The sequence below is a fragment of the Nannospalax galili genome, unplaced genomic scaffold (assembly GCF_000622305.1).
Source record: "Nannospalax galili isolate Female #2095 unplaced genomic scaffold, S.galili_v1.0 scaffold1939, whole genome shotgun sequence".
Lineage (NCBI taxonomy): Eukaryota > Metazoa > Chordata > Mammalia > Rodentia > Spalacidae > Nannospalax > Nannospalax galili.
Window position 1 is genome coordinate 58,514 of NW_008342008.1, and position 19,041 is coordinate 77,554.

The window sequence follows — 19,041 nt, forward strand, 5'->3', positions numbered from 1 at the left end:
TGTGTTTCACTCTGCGAGGCCCTCGGATTTCCGGTCGCTGAAGCCAGCTGCCGGAAGCGCCCGCGCGGCGTTATAAACTTCCTTGCTCAGCTTGTGGACCGTGGAGCGTCCGCGGCGGAGCGTGCGGAAGCGTTATGTCATCGCCGAAGGCCCAGGGGGACGGGCTGGGCGACGGCGACCGCGATGATCCTTCTGGGGACCTCCGTAGCGTCCTGGTCACCAGCGTGCTCAACCTCGAGCCGCTAGACGCGGATCTCTTCAGGTAGCCGGCCGCACAGGTTCGCAGGCCTCCAGGACAGACACTCCGTGACACCCCGCTGCTGGGAACCCAACTCCATGCAGGCCGGACAGAGTCCCTTGACACCCCTTCCCCCAGCCCCCCGCCGCTGGTAACTCAGGTCCGTGTAGGCCGGCCAGAGAGTCCCGTGGCCCCGCCGTTGCTGGGAATCCAGGTCCATGCAGACCCGGCAGAGAGACCCCCCCCCCCCCCCAGGGAACCCAGGCTTCATGCAGGCTCGGTGCTCTTGTACTCCTGTACCCCAGGCCGCTCCTTAAAAGCGCACACACCCCACCCCCAGCACCATTTGCTGAGGTCTGAGCTCAGGACTCATTCTGGGGCCTGTAACAGGTTCTTAAAATTTATTTATGTATTTTTTTTTTTTTGGTCTTTTTGAGACAGGGTCTCCCTGTATCCCTGTAGCCCCAGCTGTCCTGGAACTCACTATGTAGACCAGGCTGGCCTTGAACTCACAGGGATCCTCCTGCCTCTGCCTCCCGAATGCTGGGATTAAAGGCGTGCGCCACCACGCCTGGCCTTAACATTTATTTTTAATTAATTAATTTTTTCAGACAGTCTCACTATGTAGCCTTGGCTGGCCTGGCGCTCCTTATGTAGAGTAGGCTGGACTGGAACTCGCAGTGATCCACCTGCCTCTGCCTTCCCAGTACTGGAATCAAGGTGTGTACTCCCCACGCCCTGCAGTTTTTAAGTTTTGACCACAGCTCTAACCGATTTTATAGGAATAGCTAGCTTTCTTTGGTCTCCCTTCCACCTGGGAATTCTAGCTTCCTGAGCAGGGAGTTTGTTTTCTTTGCAATGCATTATAATGCATAATGATAAATAAGCTCCAGGCTGGGTGTGGAACCCTTTACCTTCCTCAAGGTACTGGGCAAGCTCTTTCACCTGGAAGACCAGGCCAATTTGTTTATTCACGGGAAATTTCACAGCTTTGGACTGTTGGACAGTTGGACTTTTTTTAAAAGATGATATTTCTCTAGCTGTGAAACTAGTTGTTGGAAAAAATGCACTCTTATGGTTGAAGGGTGCCAGTGGCAAACTTTTTTTCATACTGTCCACTCCCAGCTCTGCTTTGGGTTTTATCCTGTCCGTTCAAGGCCTTGAGAAGCTTCTGGCCTTTACCTTTCCCTGGTTTAGGGAGTGGAAGAAACAGTGAACTTGAAACTGTCTGGGATTGGTAATATTTCAGTTGTGAGAATTTGCTCAGTTCATTTTCTCTGATCTCTGTCCTCTGTGTAAAATGAGGGACTTGGTTCTCTATAAAAATATTTTTATTACTTTATGTGTATGAGTGTATTGCCTTACATGTATTTGAGTGCACCCGAGTCGTGCAGTGCCACAGAGGTCAGAAGAAGGCTTCGGATTCCCCTGGAACTGGAGTTCTGGAGTTAAGGATGGTTTGTAGCTGCCATGTGGGTGTTGGGAATCGAACCCCGATCCTCTGCAAGAGCAGTCAGTGCTCTTAAACTCCGAGCCATCTCTTCAGCCCCAGGGACTTAGGTTTTTATAAAAAAATATTTATTATTTTTATGTGTGTACAAGTGTATTGCCTGCATGTGTGTGAGTGCACCCATGTCGTGCAGTGCCACGGAGGTCAAAAGAGAGCTTTGGATTCCTCTTGAACCTGGAGTTAAGGATAGTTCACAGCCACCATGTGGGTGCTGGGAATCGAACCCAGATCCTCTGCAAGAGCTGAAGCACTCCTTGAAGTCCTCGTATGTCTTGAAGCAGCTGCCTAGCTCCATGGCTGTCACCGCAGCACACACTGGCTGCAGGCCACGATCACGCCGGGGACAGAGGTGACCGTGGGCTAAGAGCTGAGTAGTCATAAAGACTGAAATTTTATGCAGTGATAGAATATTTGAGACAGAGTGTTTGGCTTCATCAGAGTCTCAAAAGGATCCCAATCCCCGATAAGGTTAAGGGATCCTGCACTGGAGGGTCAAGGAATTCAGAGCAGCCTGCAAGTCTATTCCCCTTTCCTCCTCTCTCCACAGAGGAAGGCATTATTGGGTACCCACCACCCAGCGGCTCTTTGGGGGTCAGATCGTGGGCCAAGCCCTGGTGGCTGCAGCCAAGTCGGTGACTGAGGATGTCCATGTACACTCCCTGCACTGCTACTTTGTTCGGGCAGGTAAACCTGGCTCCTTGCTTGCACCCACCCCTGGGGATCCTGCAGTCACTTCTTCCTGGCGTTGGAGACTGACCGAAGAGAAACGGGAAGAGAAGGGGAAAAAGACCTAGGGGCCTGAGGTTGTAACTCAGTGGCAGAACACCTGGAAGGGTCTGTTGGTAGAAAGCCCATTGTGGCTCAGACCTGTAATCCCAACATGGGAGGCTGAGGCAGGATTGCCTCAACCAACTTTTTTTTGTGACAGAGTACACCCTGTAGCTCTAGATGGCCAGGAACTCCCTATGTAGACCAGATTGGCCTTGAACTCCCAAGTGCTGGAATTAAAGGCATGCGCCACCAGACCTGGCAAGTCAACTTTTAAAAAATATTTACCATTTTTGTTTTATGTGTATGAATGTATTGCCTACATGAAAGTGCACCTACATGTATGTGTTGTACAATGTGGCACATGTCTTTAATCCCACCACTCAGGAGGCAGAGGCAGGCAGATCTCACAGACTGAGGCCAGCCTGGTCTACAAGTCGAGTCCCAGGCTGGCTATGGTTACAGAGAGACCCTGTCTCAAACGAAAAAAAAGGGAAAGAAAATATTGGGGAACCAACAGCATGATGGCTCAGTGGGTAAAGGCACTTGCCACAAAGCCTGATGACCTGAGTTCAGTCCCTAGGACCCACATGATAGAAGGAGAGAACAACTCTTGAAAGTTCTCTAACCTCTACTCCCAGACTGTGGCCTATGTGCCAGCCCTCCCCACAATATATAAGAATTTGGAGCCAGGCATGGTAGCTCATGCCTTTAATCCCAGCACTCTGGAGGCAGAGGAAGGTGGATCTCTGAGTTCAAAGTCAGCCTGGTCTACATAGTGAGTTCCAGGCCAGCTGGGGCTACAGGGAGACCCTGTATCAAAAAAGACCAAAAAAAAGAAATTTGGGAGCTGGAGAGATGGCTCAGCAGTTAAGAGCGCTGACTGCTCTTGAAGAAGACTCAGTTCAGTTCCCAGGACCTATGTGGCAGCTAACAATCATTTGTGACTCCAATTTCAGGGGCTCAGATGCCCTCTTCTGACCTCCAAGGGCATTGCACCACATGGGTGCACTTAAACACATGCAGGTGATACATTCCTACACATAAAATAAAAATGATAAATATTAAAAAAGAAGAATGCTGGGCCTGGAGAAGTGGCTTAGTGGTTTAGAACACTGTTCTTGCAGAAGACCTGGGTTCGAAGCCCAGCACTCACATGGCAGCTAACAACTGTCTGTAACTCCAGTTCCAGGAGATCCAACAGTCTCTTCTGTCCTCTGAGGGCATTGCACAACTTGGGTGTACTTACCTACATGTAGGCAATACATGCATACACATAAAATAAAAATAAAATATTTTTTTAAAATAGGTGTGGTATTGAAGTGCCTTAATCCCAGCATTAAAGAGGTAGAGGCAGGAAGACCAGAAGTTCAAGGTCATCCTCAGCTACGTCATGAGTTCCAGGCCACTATGGGCTACATAAGACTGTATCTCAAAGAAAAATGAAAAAAAAGGAAGGATGAAGGAAAGAAAATCTTCCGGGGGGGGGGAATTGAGAGTTGAAAGAGTGGCCCACTAGTAAAGCTCTTACCTAGCATGTGCCAAAGCCTGGGTTCATCCTCCATCCCCAGTATTTGAAAACAACAGCAGGATTTTCTGCCTTCAATTTAAAAGTATGGAAATTATAGTAATACTTTACTATCCTGTGTCTCCCATTTTTTTGAGGCTGGGTTGCACTTACCTTTGGCTGGCCTCAAACTTGCTACATAGCCAATAACCTTTGAAGTTCTGATCTTTCTGCTTGTACCTCTTGAGTACTGGAATTATATCACACCCTGTTCATTTGGTGTTGGAGAGAACCCAAGGTTCCCTGTCTGCTAGACAAGCACTTGAATAACTCAGCCACATTCTTAGCCCTATTCTAGGATTTTTATACTGTGAGATATTTGGCTGGTTTGGGTTTATGGGTTTTTTTTGTTTTGTTTTGTTGTTGTTGTTGTTTTTTGGTCTTTTTGAGACAGAGTCTCCTTGTAGTCCCAGCTGGCCTGGAACTCACTATGTAGACCAGGCTGGGCTCAAACTCACAGAGATTTCACCTGTCTCTGCCTCCTGAGTCCTGGGAGCAAAGGTGTACACCACCATGCCTGGCAGGTTTTATGTTTTTTAAACATAAAACCTATCTTTTTTAAAGATAGGTTACCAAGTCTGGCTTGGAACTTGGATCCTCTGATCTTGCTGCCACAACCTCAGCCTCCTTCTGGAGTGTTGGTACTGCAGGCTTGGATGCAACCTCTTCTGGTGCTTAATTGACTTTAGTTTTGATTCTAGAATCAGGTGATACCTCATTTCATAAAATAGAATAAGTGCTTCAATGAGCCAAGCAGAGAAGGTTGCTGTTTAGATACAGAGAAACTGAAGAATGTAGAACAAGTGGACTGGTCATACAGTTACTTTCTTTGGACTGGAGGTGTATTTCAGGGCCCGAGGACTTGCCTGGCATGCAGGAGGGAAATTCTAACTTCTGGAGGAAGGGTGTTAATTTCCCTTGCTTTTCTTGTCAGGGCAGAAGTACAGAAAAATTACTGGTTAACATCATATGACTTCTGGTTCACTTTTTCGTGTAAGAGGATTAAGGGAACTTTATTAGTATGCTGAAGAAAACGGACTTATTTGGGAAATTTGACCATATCTTTTGATTTCTTTAGAAAGTCAGATGAACAGGGCTGGAGAGATGGCTCAGCTCTTGTAGAGGACCAGAGTTTGGTTCCCAGCATTTACATCAGGCAGCTCACAACTGCCTGAAACTCCAGCTTCAGGGAATCTGATGCCTCTAACCTTCATGGGCACCTGCACTCATGTGCACACACAGACACACACATATACATGTAATTAAAATAATAAAAATAAAATCTTTAAAATAAAAGTCAGATTAAACAGCTTAGTTTTGGTTTGCTGACATGAAACTTTAGCATTAGATTTTAAGTCTAATCTGCTGTGGCCCAGCATAGGCAGTTGGTCCAATACTGTGGCATCCTGCAATGTTTATTTGGCAATGAAGATGAGATGCTTTCCATTAGTCTTTTTGTTTTTTTGAAAGATTCTATTTTTAAATTAATATTATTTTAAAATTCTTTTTATTTATTTTATATGTATGAGTGTATTGCCTGTGTGTATGTGAGTGTACCTGTGTCATGCATTGCCACGGAGGTCAGAAGAAGGCTTCAGATTCCCTTGGAACTGGAGTTAAGGATGGTTCGTAGCTGCCATGTGGGTGCTGGGAATTGAACCCAGGTCCTCTGCAAGAGCAGTCAGTGCTCTTAACTGCTGAGCCATCTCTCCAGCCCTCGAACTCCTGATCCCCCCACCTACACCTTCCATGTGCGGGGAGTCTATCATGCATTATCATACCAGGTTCCTAGATGTGTTTAAATGAGATTGTTCCTGAATAGATAAATAATAACCTTTGCTGAGTGCATGAAAGAGTCCAGGAATCCTCTCAGAAGCTTCACCACCTGCCCTTCTTTATATTTATTTTTATTTTATTTAAAAAATATTTTTATGTGTATGAGTGTTTTGCCTGAATGTATTTTTGTTTTTTGAGGTTTTTTTTTTGTTTGTTTGTTTCTTTTTGAGACGGTCTCCCTGTAGCCCAGCTGGCCTGGAACTTACTATATAGACCAGGTTGGCCTTGAACTCAGAGATCCGCCTGCCTCTGCCTCCCGAGTGCTGGGATTAAAGGCACGCACCACCAAGCCTGGCTTTGCCTGCACGTATGTAAGTGCACCTATATTTTGCAAAGCCTGCAGAGGCCAGAAGGCATTGGATACATCTGGAACTGGAGTTATAGACAATTGTTAGATGTCACAGTGTGGGTGTAGGAAATTGAACTTGGGTCCTCTGGAAGAGCAACCAGTGCTCTTAACCACTGAGCCATCTCTCCGGCCCCTTATTTTTATTTTATGCATATGAGTGTTTTGCCTGCATGCGTTTATATATATATAATGTATCACCATGTGCATGCAGTGCTGGAGGAGGCCAGGAGAGGGTGTCTGTCATCCCCTGAAGTTAATAATGGGTGTTAGCCACCATATGGTGGTAGGTAACAAACCTGGGTCTTCTAGAAGCTCAGTAAGTGCTCTTAACCTGAGTCATCTTGTCAGCCCCTTTTTCTTTATAAAATTGTCTTATGTATATTTGTTAAGTGGGTGCATGGAGGTGAAAGGGCTACTTTGTGAAGTCAGTTCTCTCCTTTTACCATATGGGTTTTGGGGATTGACCTTGGGTTGTAAGGCTTGGTGGCAATCACCTTCACCTGCTGAGCCATCTCACTGGCCCTCCTGTCACCAATCTTATCAGGAAACTAGGGCCTGAAGAGATTTTGTAATCTCCCTGAGAGTGCTCATGGAGGCAGAGCCAGGATTTGGATTTGGATTTGTGTAGCACCAACTGTCCAATTCTTGCTTTTTGCTTCTTTCCTTTACTCTTTGGAGATAATTCTAAACTATAGGAGAGTTGCCTGGTGACTGTCTTGGATTTTAGGGATACTCCTCTTCCTGGGAAATGAAGCTACATGAAATGGGCCACCCAACCTACCGTTTCATGACCAGTCACTTGCACTTCCTCTCACTCACCGAAAGGTTATAAGATATGGCAGCTGTTCTGGAACTGCTGAAAGTCAAAGGATAGCAAGGTGCTGAGGACAGCAGGGAGCTTGTAGAGAGGAGTGCCAGGCATGGTGGCACTTGGCTGTAATCCCAGTACTTGAGATGGAAGGGGATCAGGAGCTCAGGGCATCCTTGGATACATTAAATTGTCTCAAAAAGCCTCCCTGAGAGAAAAAGAAAAAGCAATCAATAAACTCCTGTGCCTCATTCATCTCGGAGAACCCTGAGTAACTACAGAAAAAGGAAGCGTGAATTCGAGACACAGCCCTTACCACAAAAGAAATAAAGGATCATTATTTTTCTCAGCCAACTATGAATGGTCACTGCCTGGCAGCACAGGTTCAGGTTGCCCCAAATAACACATTCTAATGTGGAAGTGGTTGCATGAACTTTTCGTAGTCATGAAACAAAAAGAAAATCATAAATCAAGGCATTTTCCAAATAGTGGAGTGAGAGGTAGGCTGTTAGAGCAAGCTGGAAAAATCTCTGCTATAGGTTTGAGATGCTATCTAATGATATTCTTAGCTTTGGGGTTGTTGGAAGCTGGTGTGCTGGTGTCTATTAATATGTTCCAGAGGTTTTACCTGATAGTTGAAAGTATAGTAGCCAGGCACCAAGGTGGGCAATCAGTGTTGTTAAAGGGACTAAAGTTAGCCCAAAAGAATCTGGCTCTGCATCTGTAGCATTCCAACTTTCCACAACTGCAAAGTCAGTCTGCCTTGTTAAATCTTTAACAGGGATATGGCTTGGGAAGTCAGTTCCTGACCCTTTTCTGCAATACTGAGTCTCCTCCCCACCTTATCATTAATTCTCCTTTCCATTGATGTTTACCATTGATATACAAGGAGCTGTCCAGAATCCCACAAGGTAACTCTTGAGATGCTGGTTTTTGTTGTTGTTCACTGTTTTACTTTTTTTTTTTTTTTTTTTTTTGGTCTTTTTGAGACAGGGTCTTCCTGTAGCCCCAGCTGTCCTGAAACTCACTATGTAGACCAGGCTGGCCTTGAACTCACAGAGGTCTGCCTGCCTCTGCCTCCCGAGTGCTGGGATTAAAGGTATGTGTCACCACACCCAGCTTGTGTTTTACTTTAAAAAAATTTTTTTTATTTTAAATATTTATTATTTTTATGTGTATGTCTGTATTGCCTGAATGTGTGTAAGTGCACCCATGTTGTGCAGTGCCCACGGAGGACAAAAGAGGGCGTTGGATCCCCTGGAACTGGAGTTATGGACAATTGCTAGCTGCCATGTGGGTGCTGGGATTTGAACCTGGGTCTTCTGCAAGAACAGCCAGTATTCTTAACCACTAGCCATCTCTCCTGCTGTTTTACTTAAAAAATTTTTTTTGTGTGTATGAGTGTTTTATCTGTATTCATGTAAGCACATCTATGCATGTAATGAGGGTCAGAAGGGGGTATTGAATCCCCTGGAACTGGAGTCATGGATGGTTATTAGCCACCAGGTGGGTGCTGGGAACTGAACCCAGGTTCTCTGCAAGAGCAGCCAGTGTTCTTAACCATTGAGCCATCTATCTAGCCCCTGTTTGTTTACTTTTTGAGACAAGGCCTGTTCACATAACCCAAGCTGGTTTCAGGGCACTGCTTGCATATATATATATATTTATATTTATATTTATATATATATATAATTTTTTTTTGGTCTTTTTGAGACAGGGTCTCCCTGTAGCTCCAGCTGGCTTGGAACTCACTATGTAGACCAGGCTGGCCTCAAACTCATAGAGATCCACCTGCCTCTGCCTCCCAAGTGCTGGGACTTCAAGGCATGTCACCAAGGATACTTTTAAATCAAAGATGCTGGGAAGCCCTTCTTGACCATTTATTGTATCAGATCTTTTCCTAATAGCCTAAAGGTAGGTATGATGGCAAACAACTGTAATCCAGAACCTGGGGGTTGAGGGAGGAGTTCCCAGGCTGCCTCAAGGTAAGCTGCTATTAGAAAAGCAAAGAAGCAAACAAAGGAACAGAACAAGAGAGAATGCTACTTGGTTGATGACAAGGCTGTGACTCAGTGGTAGATGTTTGCCTAGCCAGAGAGACCCCTGGGAATGAACACTGGAAATGAACAAACTAAAAACCCCTGAAAAAAAATTAAAAAAAATATTTACCATCTGGCCCTTTATAGAATGTTTCTGACCCCTGCTCTGGATATTCCAAGTTCTAAGTCTATGCCAAATCAGATGACCTCTGCATGTTATTTTTCCTCTGGAGAAGAAAACAAAAAATAAAATCACAAATGATAGGGACACAACTGGGTTAGTAAAGTGCTTGCCTAGCATGTGCAGAACCCTGGGTTCAGTCCTGGGAAGCTACATAAAATCATGTATGGTGATGCATACCTATTATCCCAGCATTCAGGAAGTAAAGGCAGGGGGAAGTTCAAGATTAGCCTGGGCTCCAAGAGCCCCAGCCTCAAAAAGCACCCACCCTGGGGTGGTGAGAAAGAAAAAAAATAAATCCTTCGGTGTCATCTCTGAGAACCCCGTATAAGTACAGGAAAAGGAAATGTCAATGCAAAACACAACTCTGACCTCAAAAAAAATAATAATTTACTTTGAGCCAAATATGAGTGACCATAGCTTTCAACACATGCAGGTTGCCCCAAATAACACGTTCCAAAACATCCTAGACCCCATGTCAAAAATACAAAACAAAGATGTTTTTGTTTGAGACTGGGTCTCATGTTGCCCAGGCTGACCTGGAACTCCTGATCCTCTTGCCTATGCCTCCAAGGTGCTGAAATTATAAGTAGGTGACCATTACTCCTAGGTGAAAAGTTTTAAAGTGTCAGTTTTCTTACCTATACAATGGGGATAAGACCCACTCTTGGCTGAGCATGGTGGCACACACCTTTAATCCCAGCACTCTGGAGACAGAGCAGGTACCAGCCTGGTTTACATAGCAAGTTCTATGCCAGCCAAAAATAGAAAAGGATGAATAGACTAGAGGTAACACTGATGATGATAGGGCCCCATGGGTTTACTCAGGGTCACTGTGTCCTTGTGTCTACTGCAGGGGACCCAAAGGTGCCAGTACTGTACCAGGTGGAACGGACACGCACAGGGGCAAGCTTCTCAGTGCGCTCTGTGAAGGCTGTACAGCATGGCAAAGCCATCTTCATCTGCCAGGCCTCCTTCCAGCAGATGCAGCCCAGCCCCCTGCAGCACCAGTTCTCCATGCCTGTTGTTCCCCCGCCAGAAGAGCTGCTGGACCACCAGGCCCTCATTGACCAGTATTTAAGGTGAGACCCGGAGGCTCCAGGGAAGTGTTTTTTCTTTTTAATTTGTAAATTTCTTTTATGTTTTAGTTTTTATGGTTCTGGGGATCAAACCAAAGGCCCTCAATAAATGCTAAGTAAGCATTATACAGCTAAACTGTACCCCTAGCTCTTAAATTTTGCTGTTTTTTTGACCTATAGTGAAAACCACATTTAACATCATGATCCAACATTTGCTTTATTGTGTCACTAAAATGTCTCAGAAAACAGAGCTGGGTATGGTGGTTCATGCCTGAAATCCCAGCATTTGGGAAGCTAACGCAGGAGGATTGCTGTGAGTTCAGGGCCAGTCTAGACTACATAGTGAATTCCAGGACAGTCTGGAGTAGAGTGAGATCCTGTCTCACCTCCTTTCCCAAAATTATCAGAAAACACTACCTAGATTACTAGATTTTGATGCACTCTAATATTTTCTGGACTATTCTCCATTTCTTTTTAAAAATTAGTGTACATAGCTGGGCATGGTGGTGCATGCCTTTAATCCCAGCACTTGGGTGGCAGAGATAGAATCTCTGTGAGTTTGAGTCCAGCCTGGTCTACATAGTGAGTTCCAGGCCAGCTGGGGCTACAGGGAGACCCTGTCTCAAAAATACCAAAAAAAAAAAAAATTAGTGTACATTTTGTAAAGTAATGGATTCATTATGACAGTCTCATACATGTATATTATGTACTTTGATTATATTATTCTATTACCTCTCTTGCCCCTCCTCCTTCCCTCCCATTGGTCTCCTTTCTCTTCTCATTTGGTACCAGGGCAGTGTTTTCAAACTCTAGATCCCACTTGTTAGTGGGTCATGGAGCACATTAGTGAGTATTGACCATGTATTAAAAATATAAACTAGCCAGGTGAGATGGTGCACACCTTTAATCCCAGCACTCAGGAGGCAGAGGCAGGCCAGCCTGGTCTACATAGTGAGTTCCAGGCCACTGCCACTATAGGGAGACCCTATCTCAAAAAGACCAAAATAAATAAATAAATAATAAATAAATATTAGATCTCAGTGTTTGGGAGGCAAAAGCAAGTGAATCTCTGTGAGTTCCAGGCCTGCCTGGTCTACATAGTGAATTCCAGGCAAGCCAGAGCTATATAATGAGACCTGTTTTCTTTTCTTTTCTTTTTTTTTTTTTTTTTTTTTTGGTGTGTGTGTGTGTGTGTGTGTGTTTGAGACAGGGTCTCCCTCTGGCCCCAGCTGACCTGGAATTCACTATATAGACCAGGCTGGTCTTAAACTCACAGAGACCTGCCTGCCTCGCCTCCCAAATGCTGGGATTAAAAGCATGTGTCACCACGCCTGGCTAAATATGTGTACTTTTATATGCATTATAAAGAACTAGAAAAGAAGATATTGGAGTATACTGTGTGTAGTACAGGTAAGAGTCCTTATGTGAAACCCCAGTTTCAGTAGTGTGTTTCTGGTTTCCTTCTTTCTTTTTTTTCCTTTTTTTTTTTGAGACACAGTTTTAGTATGTAAACCAGGCTAACTTGGAACTCACTATGTAGATCAGGTACTCATAGACATCCACCTGACTCTGCCTCCTGACTGCTAGGATTAAAGGCATGAGCCACTAGTTTGTGTTAGCATGACATGGAGGTGTGTATTAGATCATAATGTACTATTCAGAGTTTATACCCTGTCAGCAAGGACAGGCAGGGTATAGATTTACTTATTAAAATATTGGTCTGGGGGCTGGTGAGATGGCTCAGCAGGGAAAGGTACTTTCTGTACAAAGCTGATGACCTGAATTCAATCCCTGGAACCCACATAAAGGTGGAAGGAGAGAACTCACTCCACAAAATTGTCCTCTGACCTCCACATGCAGGCTGTGGCATGCATGCACTCCTCCCCACACAATAATAGCAAACTAAATAATGTTTTTTTAAAAAATTGACCTGGCTTGGGGCAGGGCCAGGCGTGGTGGCGCACACCTTTAATCCCAGCACTTGGGAGGCAGAGGCAGGTGGATCTCTGTGAGTTCAAGGCCAGCCTGGTCTACATAGTGAGTTCCAGGACAGCTGGGGCTACAGGGAGACCCTGTCTCAAAAAGACCAGAAAAAAAAAAAAAAAGATGACCTGGCTTTGGGCTATAACTCAGTGGTAGAATGCTTGCCTAGCATGTATAAGGCCCCAGGGTCAGTTCCCAGTACTTGAACCCAACAGTAAACATTGAACTACTTCTGCAACTTCTTGGTAAATAGCTACCTTCAGTCCTGACTTAACCCGCTCCCTCCTGATTTAGGCCCATAATCCAGCAGCTTTTATGTTGATGCATGGCAGGGTAAGTGTCCTCCAGGACCCTGCTGGTCAGTGCCTTTGCTTAGTGCCTCTCAAATATATACTTTTCATTTGTCTGGTTTTTTGAGACAGGGTGTCTCTGATGCCCCAGCTGGCCTAGAACTAGCTATGTAGACCAGGGTGGCCTCAGTCTCACAGAGATCTGCCTGCTTCTGCTTCCCAAATGCTGGTATTAAAGGTATGTACCTGGTCCTCTAAAATATTTTGACTCTCAACTGGTAACATTTTTATTTTATGTATAACTTATAAAGTGTTTTATTTTATATATAACATATATTTTTATTTGTATATTAACATATATCACCCAGTAATGTATATACATATATATACATGTGTGTGTGTATACACACACACATATAATTTACACACACACACATATAATTCTTACTGGGATCACAGCCAATAAAGTTTGAAAGATTCTGGAACACGGAAAAGAGTTCTGGGTCCAGACACAGGACAGAGACGTGGATTCTGGCCAGCGCTGTGCCTCTGTTACTGCTTACCTGCTATGGGACTTTGCCTGTCGAGCAGCCTTTCAAGGCCTTAGTTTCTTCATCTAAGAAATGGGAACAGCTATTTCTGCCCTGTTTTTACTTCCAGCTGTGTCACAGGGGAGAGGTTCTCTAGCTTGTGCTGGACACTGCAGCAGTAGCAGGGCATGTGGGATGGGGTGGGTGTCAGAGCCTGAATAGCCAGAAATCAAATCTAGAGTGTCCCTATTAGCTGTGTGAGTTTGAGCAAGTTACTTGATAGAATGTGTAATTGCAGGAGAGCCATAAGCCTCATTAGGGAAGCAATAAAACTATAAATCCCTTAAAGTGACCACCTGGCCCTAAATTGGCAGGCTAGCCTTGTTCAAACCTTACTAACCGGTCACTCCCAAGACTGAAGGAGACTGTGGAGCCAACCTGCCTCCTTTAGTGCCCAAGATTACTCACCTGCCTTGCCTGAGAAAATAATCTTGGGAGGAGGACCTTCAACTACCCAAGGACACGAGACTCTGCCACTGAGTAAACTCCTGCAGCTGGTTTAGTAGATTTCATACAAAAACCCAAAGCCCCTTTTCCTTAGGTGTAGATGCCTTCTTCCCTCAGAAAGGCTTCTGTCCTTCACTGTTACTTTGAATAAAGGGCACATTCTTGCCTGTTGCAGGTCTGGCCCCGACTCTTATTTCTAAACTCTAAACTCCCTTTTCTGCTCTCCTAAATCTAACAGTTATAAATGGTGCTAATCATAATTTCCACCTCACCAGGCTGCTCTGAGGATTGAATGAGATAAGAGGCATTTAGTGGGTGCTCTGTATGTAGTAGTTATACCACTAATAGAGAAGAATGAGCATGGGACTTGGTGCATGGGTGAAACTCAATGTGTGCTGAAATGATAAGAATACTGTCAGAGGATGCTGAATTATAGAACTGTGTTGTTGGAGGCTGGAGAGATGGCTCAGAGGTTAAGAGCATTGGCTGCGCTTGCAGAAGACTTGGGTTCAATTCCCAGCACCCACATGGCAGCTAACAACTGCCCATAACTCCAGTTCCAGGGGATCTTGCGCCCTCTTCTGGCTTCTGCAGGCATTGCACAACATGGATACATGAACATACATACAGGCGAAACACTCATACACATAAAATAAAAATAAATGAATAAATAAAAATTAGAACTGTGCTGTTTAGTAAGGTAGCAGCTCACCCTACATAGTTAAATTAGTGAAACAGAATGAACACTCTTCATTTTCTCTTTTTTTTTTCTTTTTTGAGATAGAGTCCCCCTGTAGCCACAGCTGGCCTAGAACTCACTGTGTAGACCAGGCTGGCCCTGAATTGACAGAGATCCACCTGCCTCTGCCTCCCAAGTGCTGGGATTAAAGGTGTGTGCCACCATGCCCAGCCTCTTTCTCTTTTTTTTAATGCTGGGGCTCAACCCCTCCCCACAGGGTTTTGTGCATGCTGAACAGGTGCCTACCATTGAGCCACACCCAGTCCATTGATTCTGTTCCTTAGTTACATTTCAGGTGCTCAGTAGTCACACATACTAATGGCTACTGCAGTGCACAGTGCAGATGAGCAGTTCACCATTGCAGAAGGTTCTACCATACAGCACTCCAGAGATGCAGTGGGAATTAGGACCTATGATTGGCACGAAGAGCTCCTTGGAAATGGCACCACCTAGGATTAGGGAACTCAGTTATATTGTGAAGTCTTTTCTGGAATGTTCAGAATAAGTGGTTAGGTGTATGAACTGTGGGACCAGACTGGCTAAGATAAAATCCTCTTTCTTCACTCTCTGTGGATTCTCTATGCTGATCTCACTTATAAAAGGGAGAGATAACCATATTGAAGGTGTGAGAATGACACTGCAGTGCTTTGACCAGTGCATATGCCTTGAACTGTGTGCTGATGTGTGTTGTAGGACACGTCACATTCTTATCCTTATTTTGAAGATGGGAAAATAGGCTCAGAAAGATGACTAACTTATACAGTGCTGCATGGCTGAAATGACAAGGAACAGATTCAAATACTATACTATCTTGCCAGCTACACAAGGAAGTTTTGCAGGACGGAAGCTCCTATGTACGAATGATGGGGATCAGAAGAGGCAGTGCAGAGGAGAGCCTTCCTCTTCTTGGACTTCCCTGCCCCCTCTTTACTTTCAGGGACCCTAACCTCCAAGATAAATATCGAGTGGGATTGAATCGAATTGCTGCCCGGGAGGTACCTATTGAGATCAAGCTGGTGAACCCACCTACCCTGAACCAGCTGCAGACATTGGAGCCCAAGCAGATGTTCTGGGTGCGAGCCCAGGGCTATATTGGTAAGAGGACTCATGGACTGGAAGAAAACACTCCAGGGGTCTAGACCTGCCACTCATTTCTCTCTGTGGCTTGAGTACACTGCTCTTCCTTTTTGGGCCCATTTCCTTATCCTTTACATGGAATTTGGCTCAGCTTCTCATGAGGACCCTCACCACTTTGCATGGAGAGAATGAGGTGACTATAATCTCAGTTTGGACCTTTCTGGGGGGTGGATACAAGGTGCCTTGCTAAGGTTCTTCTCTAGGTCTGCTGCTAATCATAGACATCTTTGTGCGAACTGTAAGATGCCCCCTCCAGTACCAGGAAGAGGGGTTGAGGTAAGAAAATTGGGAAGATTGGATTTTTGTTTCACTTGCCTGTCCTCCCTCAGTCCCCACTTCCTTTATTCTCACACACACAGCCCTACCTTGGGCCAGGTAAACTTATGCAAGGACTAGTTTGTACACAGCAGCCCTTTTCTCCCCCGTCTCCCTGTAGGTCCTGAGCTGGAAAGCCCAGGAGCCCAGGGCTAATGGGGTCGGGACCTGTTGCAGGAGAGGGTGACATCAAGATGCATTGCTGTGTGGCTGCGTACATCTCTGACTATGCCTTCCTGGGCACTGCATTGCTGCCCCACCAGTTCAAGTACAAAGTGAACTTCATGGTCTCGCTGGACCACTCCATGTGGTTCCATGCCCCATTCCGAGCCGACCACTGGATGCTCTATGAGTGTGAGAGCCCTTGGGCTGGTAAGTGTGGGCCTGTGGGACACTGAAGTTGGGATGGCAGGGAACCTGCGTTTTTGGGTTATGCTGCCTTCTCCCACTTCATGGAGATACTGTGTAGGCCACTTCCTCTCCTGCTTCTCTGGATATTGGTGTCTTTAAAAGGACAGGATGTCTGCTTAGCTCATACATTTTTTTTTTTTAAAGATCTTTTAAAAAAGTTGGGCATGGTGGCACACGCCTTTAATCCTGGCACTCGGGAGGCAGAGGCAGGCGGATCTCTTGTGAGTTTGAGGCCAGCCTGGTCTACATAGTGAGTTCCAGGACAGCTGGGGCTACAGAGGACCCTGTCTCAAAAAGACCGAAAAAAAGATCTTTAAAAAAAAAAAACCTTTTTATGTGTTATAGTGTTTTGCCTGCATGTATATAAGTATACATGTGTGCAATGCCCTCAGAGGCCAAAAGAAGGCATCAGATATCCCTGGAACTGGAGTTATGGATGGCTGTGAGCTGTCATGTGGGTCCTGGGAACCAATCCCAGGTCCTTTTCAAGAGCAGCCAGTGCTCTTAACCACTGCACCATCTCTCTGGCCCCAGCTCATATTATAACATGCTAGGAATAGTTCTCTTTATCTCAGAGGCCCAGTTTCCCTACCCAAACCACTTCAGAGTCTCGAAACAAACTTGGACAAGTATTTTCTCCTTTCTCAATCTATTGAAGATAGATTTAATAGATTAAATCAGCTGGGTGTGGTGGCTCATGCCTTTAGTCCCAGCACTTGGGAGGCAGAGGCAGGTGAATCTCTGTGAGTTCAAGGCCAGCCTGGTCCACATAGTGAGTTCCAGGCCAGCTAGGGCTACAGGGAGACCCTGTCTCAAAAAAAGACCGAAAAAAAAAGGATAGGTCTCATGTAGCTCATGCTGGTCTTAACTTTGATACGGAGTCTGACCTTGAACTTCTGATCCTCCTGCGTCTATCTTCCAAGTGCTTGGAGCCACCATGCCTTGCTGCTCAGTTTCTTCATCTAAATAAATAAGGTTATATTAGACAGCTGCATCTAAACCTAGTAACCAGTCAGACTGCCACTTGAGGGAGCTTTTTCTAGACTGCATTCTGCCCCAGCGGGTCCTAGATGGAGTTTAGGGGGAAAAAAAAATTTTTTTTTTTGAGACAGGGTCTCATGTATCCTAGGCTGGCCTCAAAGTTGCTATGTAATGGAGGATGGTCTTGATCTTGATCCCCCAAACCTTCTCTTGAGTAGCTGGGATTATAGGCGTGGTTTAATGGGATCAAACTCAGGGCCTCTTAATGGTACTTATGGTAGAGTGCTAGATAAGCACTACCAACTGAGATACACCAATAAACTACTTTTAAGATGCTCCATAAGTGATTCTGACAATATCATCAGGGGCAGGGCACTCAGTGGTCATTAAGGGGGTCACTACTGAATGCTCCCTATAGGGCACAGAGAGAAACCCAGACTTGTCTGTGTCTAGCTTTAGAACGCTGCCTTTTTTTTACAAGGAAGTACACATCAAAGGAAGAAAAGTGTTGCTTTATAAAACAGGGTCAAAACTTAAGCAACGCTTTCTAGCCAGGAAAGAGGCACTCAAGTACCAACAGCATCAGAGTACAAGATTCACAACCTTGAAGTTAGGTCACCTGGACCAGGCTTGGCCTGACCCTTGGGGCCAGGTTCCCAAGCCTCTGTACTTTAGTGTCATTGTCTGGAAAACAGGACAACAAATGCAGCTGTGTTATATGGCTCCTCTTAGATGTAAGTGAGCTCTGAGCTCTGCTCTGTGTAAGGAAAATCAGCAGTTCTCTTCATGAACGGCAGACTCGGGCCCAGAGCCAGCAAGGGAGAAAGAGCCTCTCTGTGGAAAGGGAAGGGAGGCCACACCTCATGGTCTCAGGTCTCCGAGCCACTCCTCCCCTTGGTGTTGGTTTTCATGAGTTACCAGCTGGGAGGCCTTGGCTTGGTTTATCATAAAAGTTGTGCATGGGGTTTCTAACAGAAGTGGCCACAGGTGCAGCAGTCAGCCTGGCCAAGCTACTGGAGTCTGTTCTCAGAGCTCCTTTCTCTATGATCTTTTTGAGGAAGTAAGAAGATATGTGAAAGTGCTTTTAAACTGTCAAGTGGGGTTCCGGTGGGGGGAGTCCCCCACTGACTGTAACAGGCTCACAAAGGGGGTACTTGGTGCTTGTTCCAGTTGCCTTTGTGTAGAGTGGCCCTGTGCTGTGCCAAACCCCTCTGCAGAAAGCACATTTGGCTGACCTGAAGGAGAGGCCATTCTCACCCTTCTCACCCACAGGTGGTTCTCGAGGGCTGGTGCATGGGCGGCTGTGGCGTCGAGATGGGGTCCTTGCTGTGACCTGTGCCCAGGAGGGCGTGATCCGATCAAAGCCCCGGGTCCTAGAGAGTAAGCTATAGCAAAGATACCAGCTTGGCCTGGGCCTTCAAGGACTCCCTTACTTCCACCCGTCCAGAGGCAGGATCACAGAAGAGCTGGGCTTCTTCTCAAATCCAATAAAGAGATTGCTAACATTGGAGTGGCTGGCCCTCCCTGTGTCTCAACTCCAACATGTCAACAGGAGTCCCTTGCCCTTCAGCTACACTGTTTCATTGGCCTGTAGCCCTGTGGAAAAGGAAACATTGATCCCGACCTGGGCCACCGCCTCTGGCTGATCGTGGTAGGCTGTAGAGACTGTGAAGACTTCCCCCTTCTATCATTCTAGGGTAACCCCATGCAAAGCCTATTGGGAGGCCAGCTCAGCAAAAGAAAATGGCCTCAGTCTGCTGCAGATTCTTTCTG

The 19,041-nt window shown here is 45.7% G+C and overlaps 1 protein-coding gene across 2 annotated transcripts; it reads left to right on the forward strand.

The window, feature by feature from the left end:
* Nucleotides 1–44: 44 nt before the first annotated feature.
* Nucleotides 45–18,778, forward strand: Acot8 (acyl-CoA thioesterase 8). 2 transcript variants are annotated; one of them, XM_029565751.1, is made up of 6 exons: nt 45–262; nt 2,296–2,432; nt 10,153–10,378; nt 15,362–15,519; nt 16,054–16,151; nt 18,541–18,778. In XM_029565751.1, the coding sequence occupies exons 1-6, from the start codon at nt 135–137 to the stop codon at nt 18,598–18,600; spliced, it is 807 nt and encodes a 268-aa protein (XP_029421611.1). In that variant the 5' UTR covers nt 45–134; the 3' UTR covers nt 18,601–18,778. The 2 variants fall into 2 exon arrangements, with proteins under 2 accessions (XP_029421611.1, XP_008835985.1); XM_008837763.2 differs by having other exon boundaries at nt 47–262; nt 16,054–16,248.
* Nucleotides 18,779–19,041: the final 263 nt, after the last annotated feature.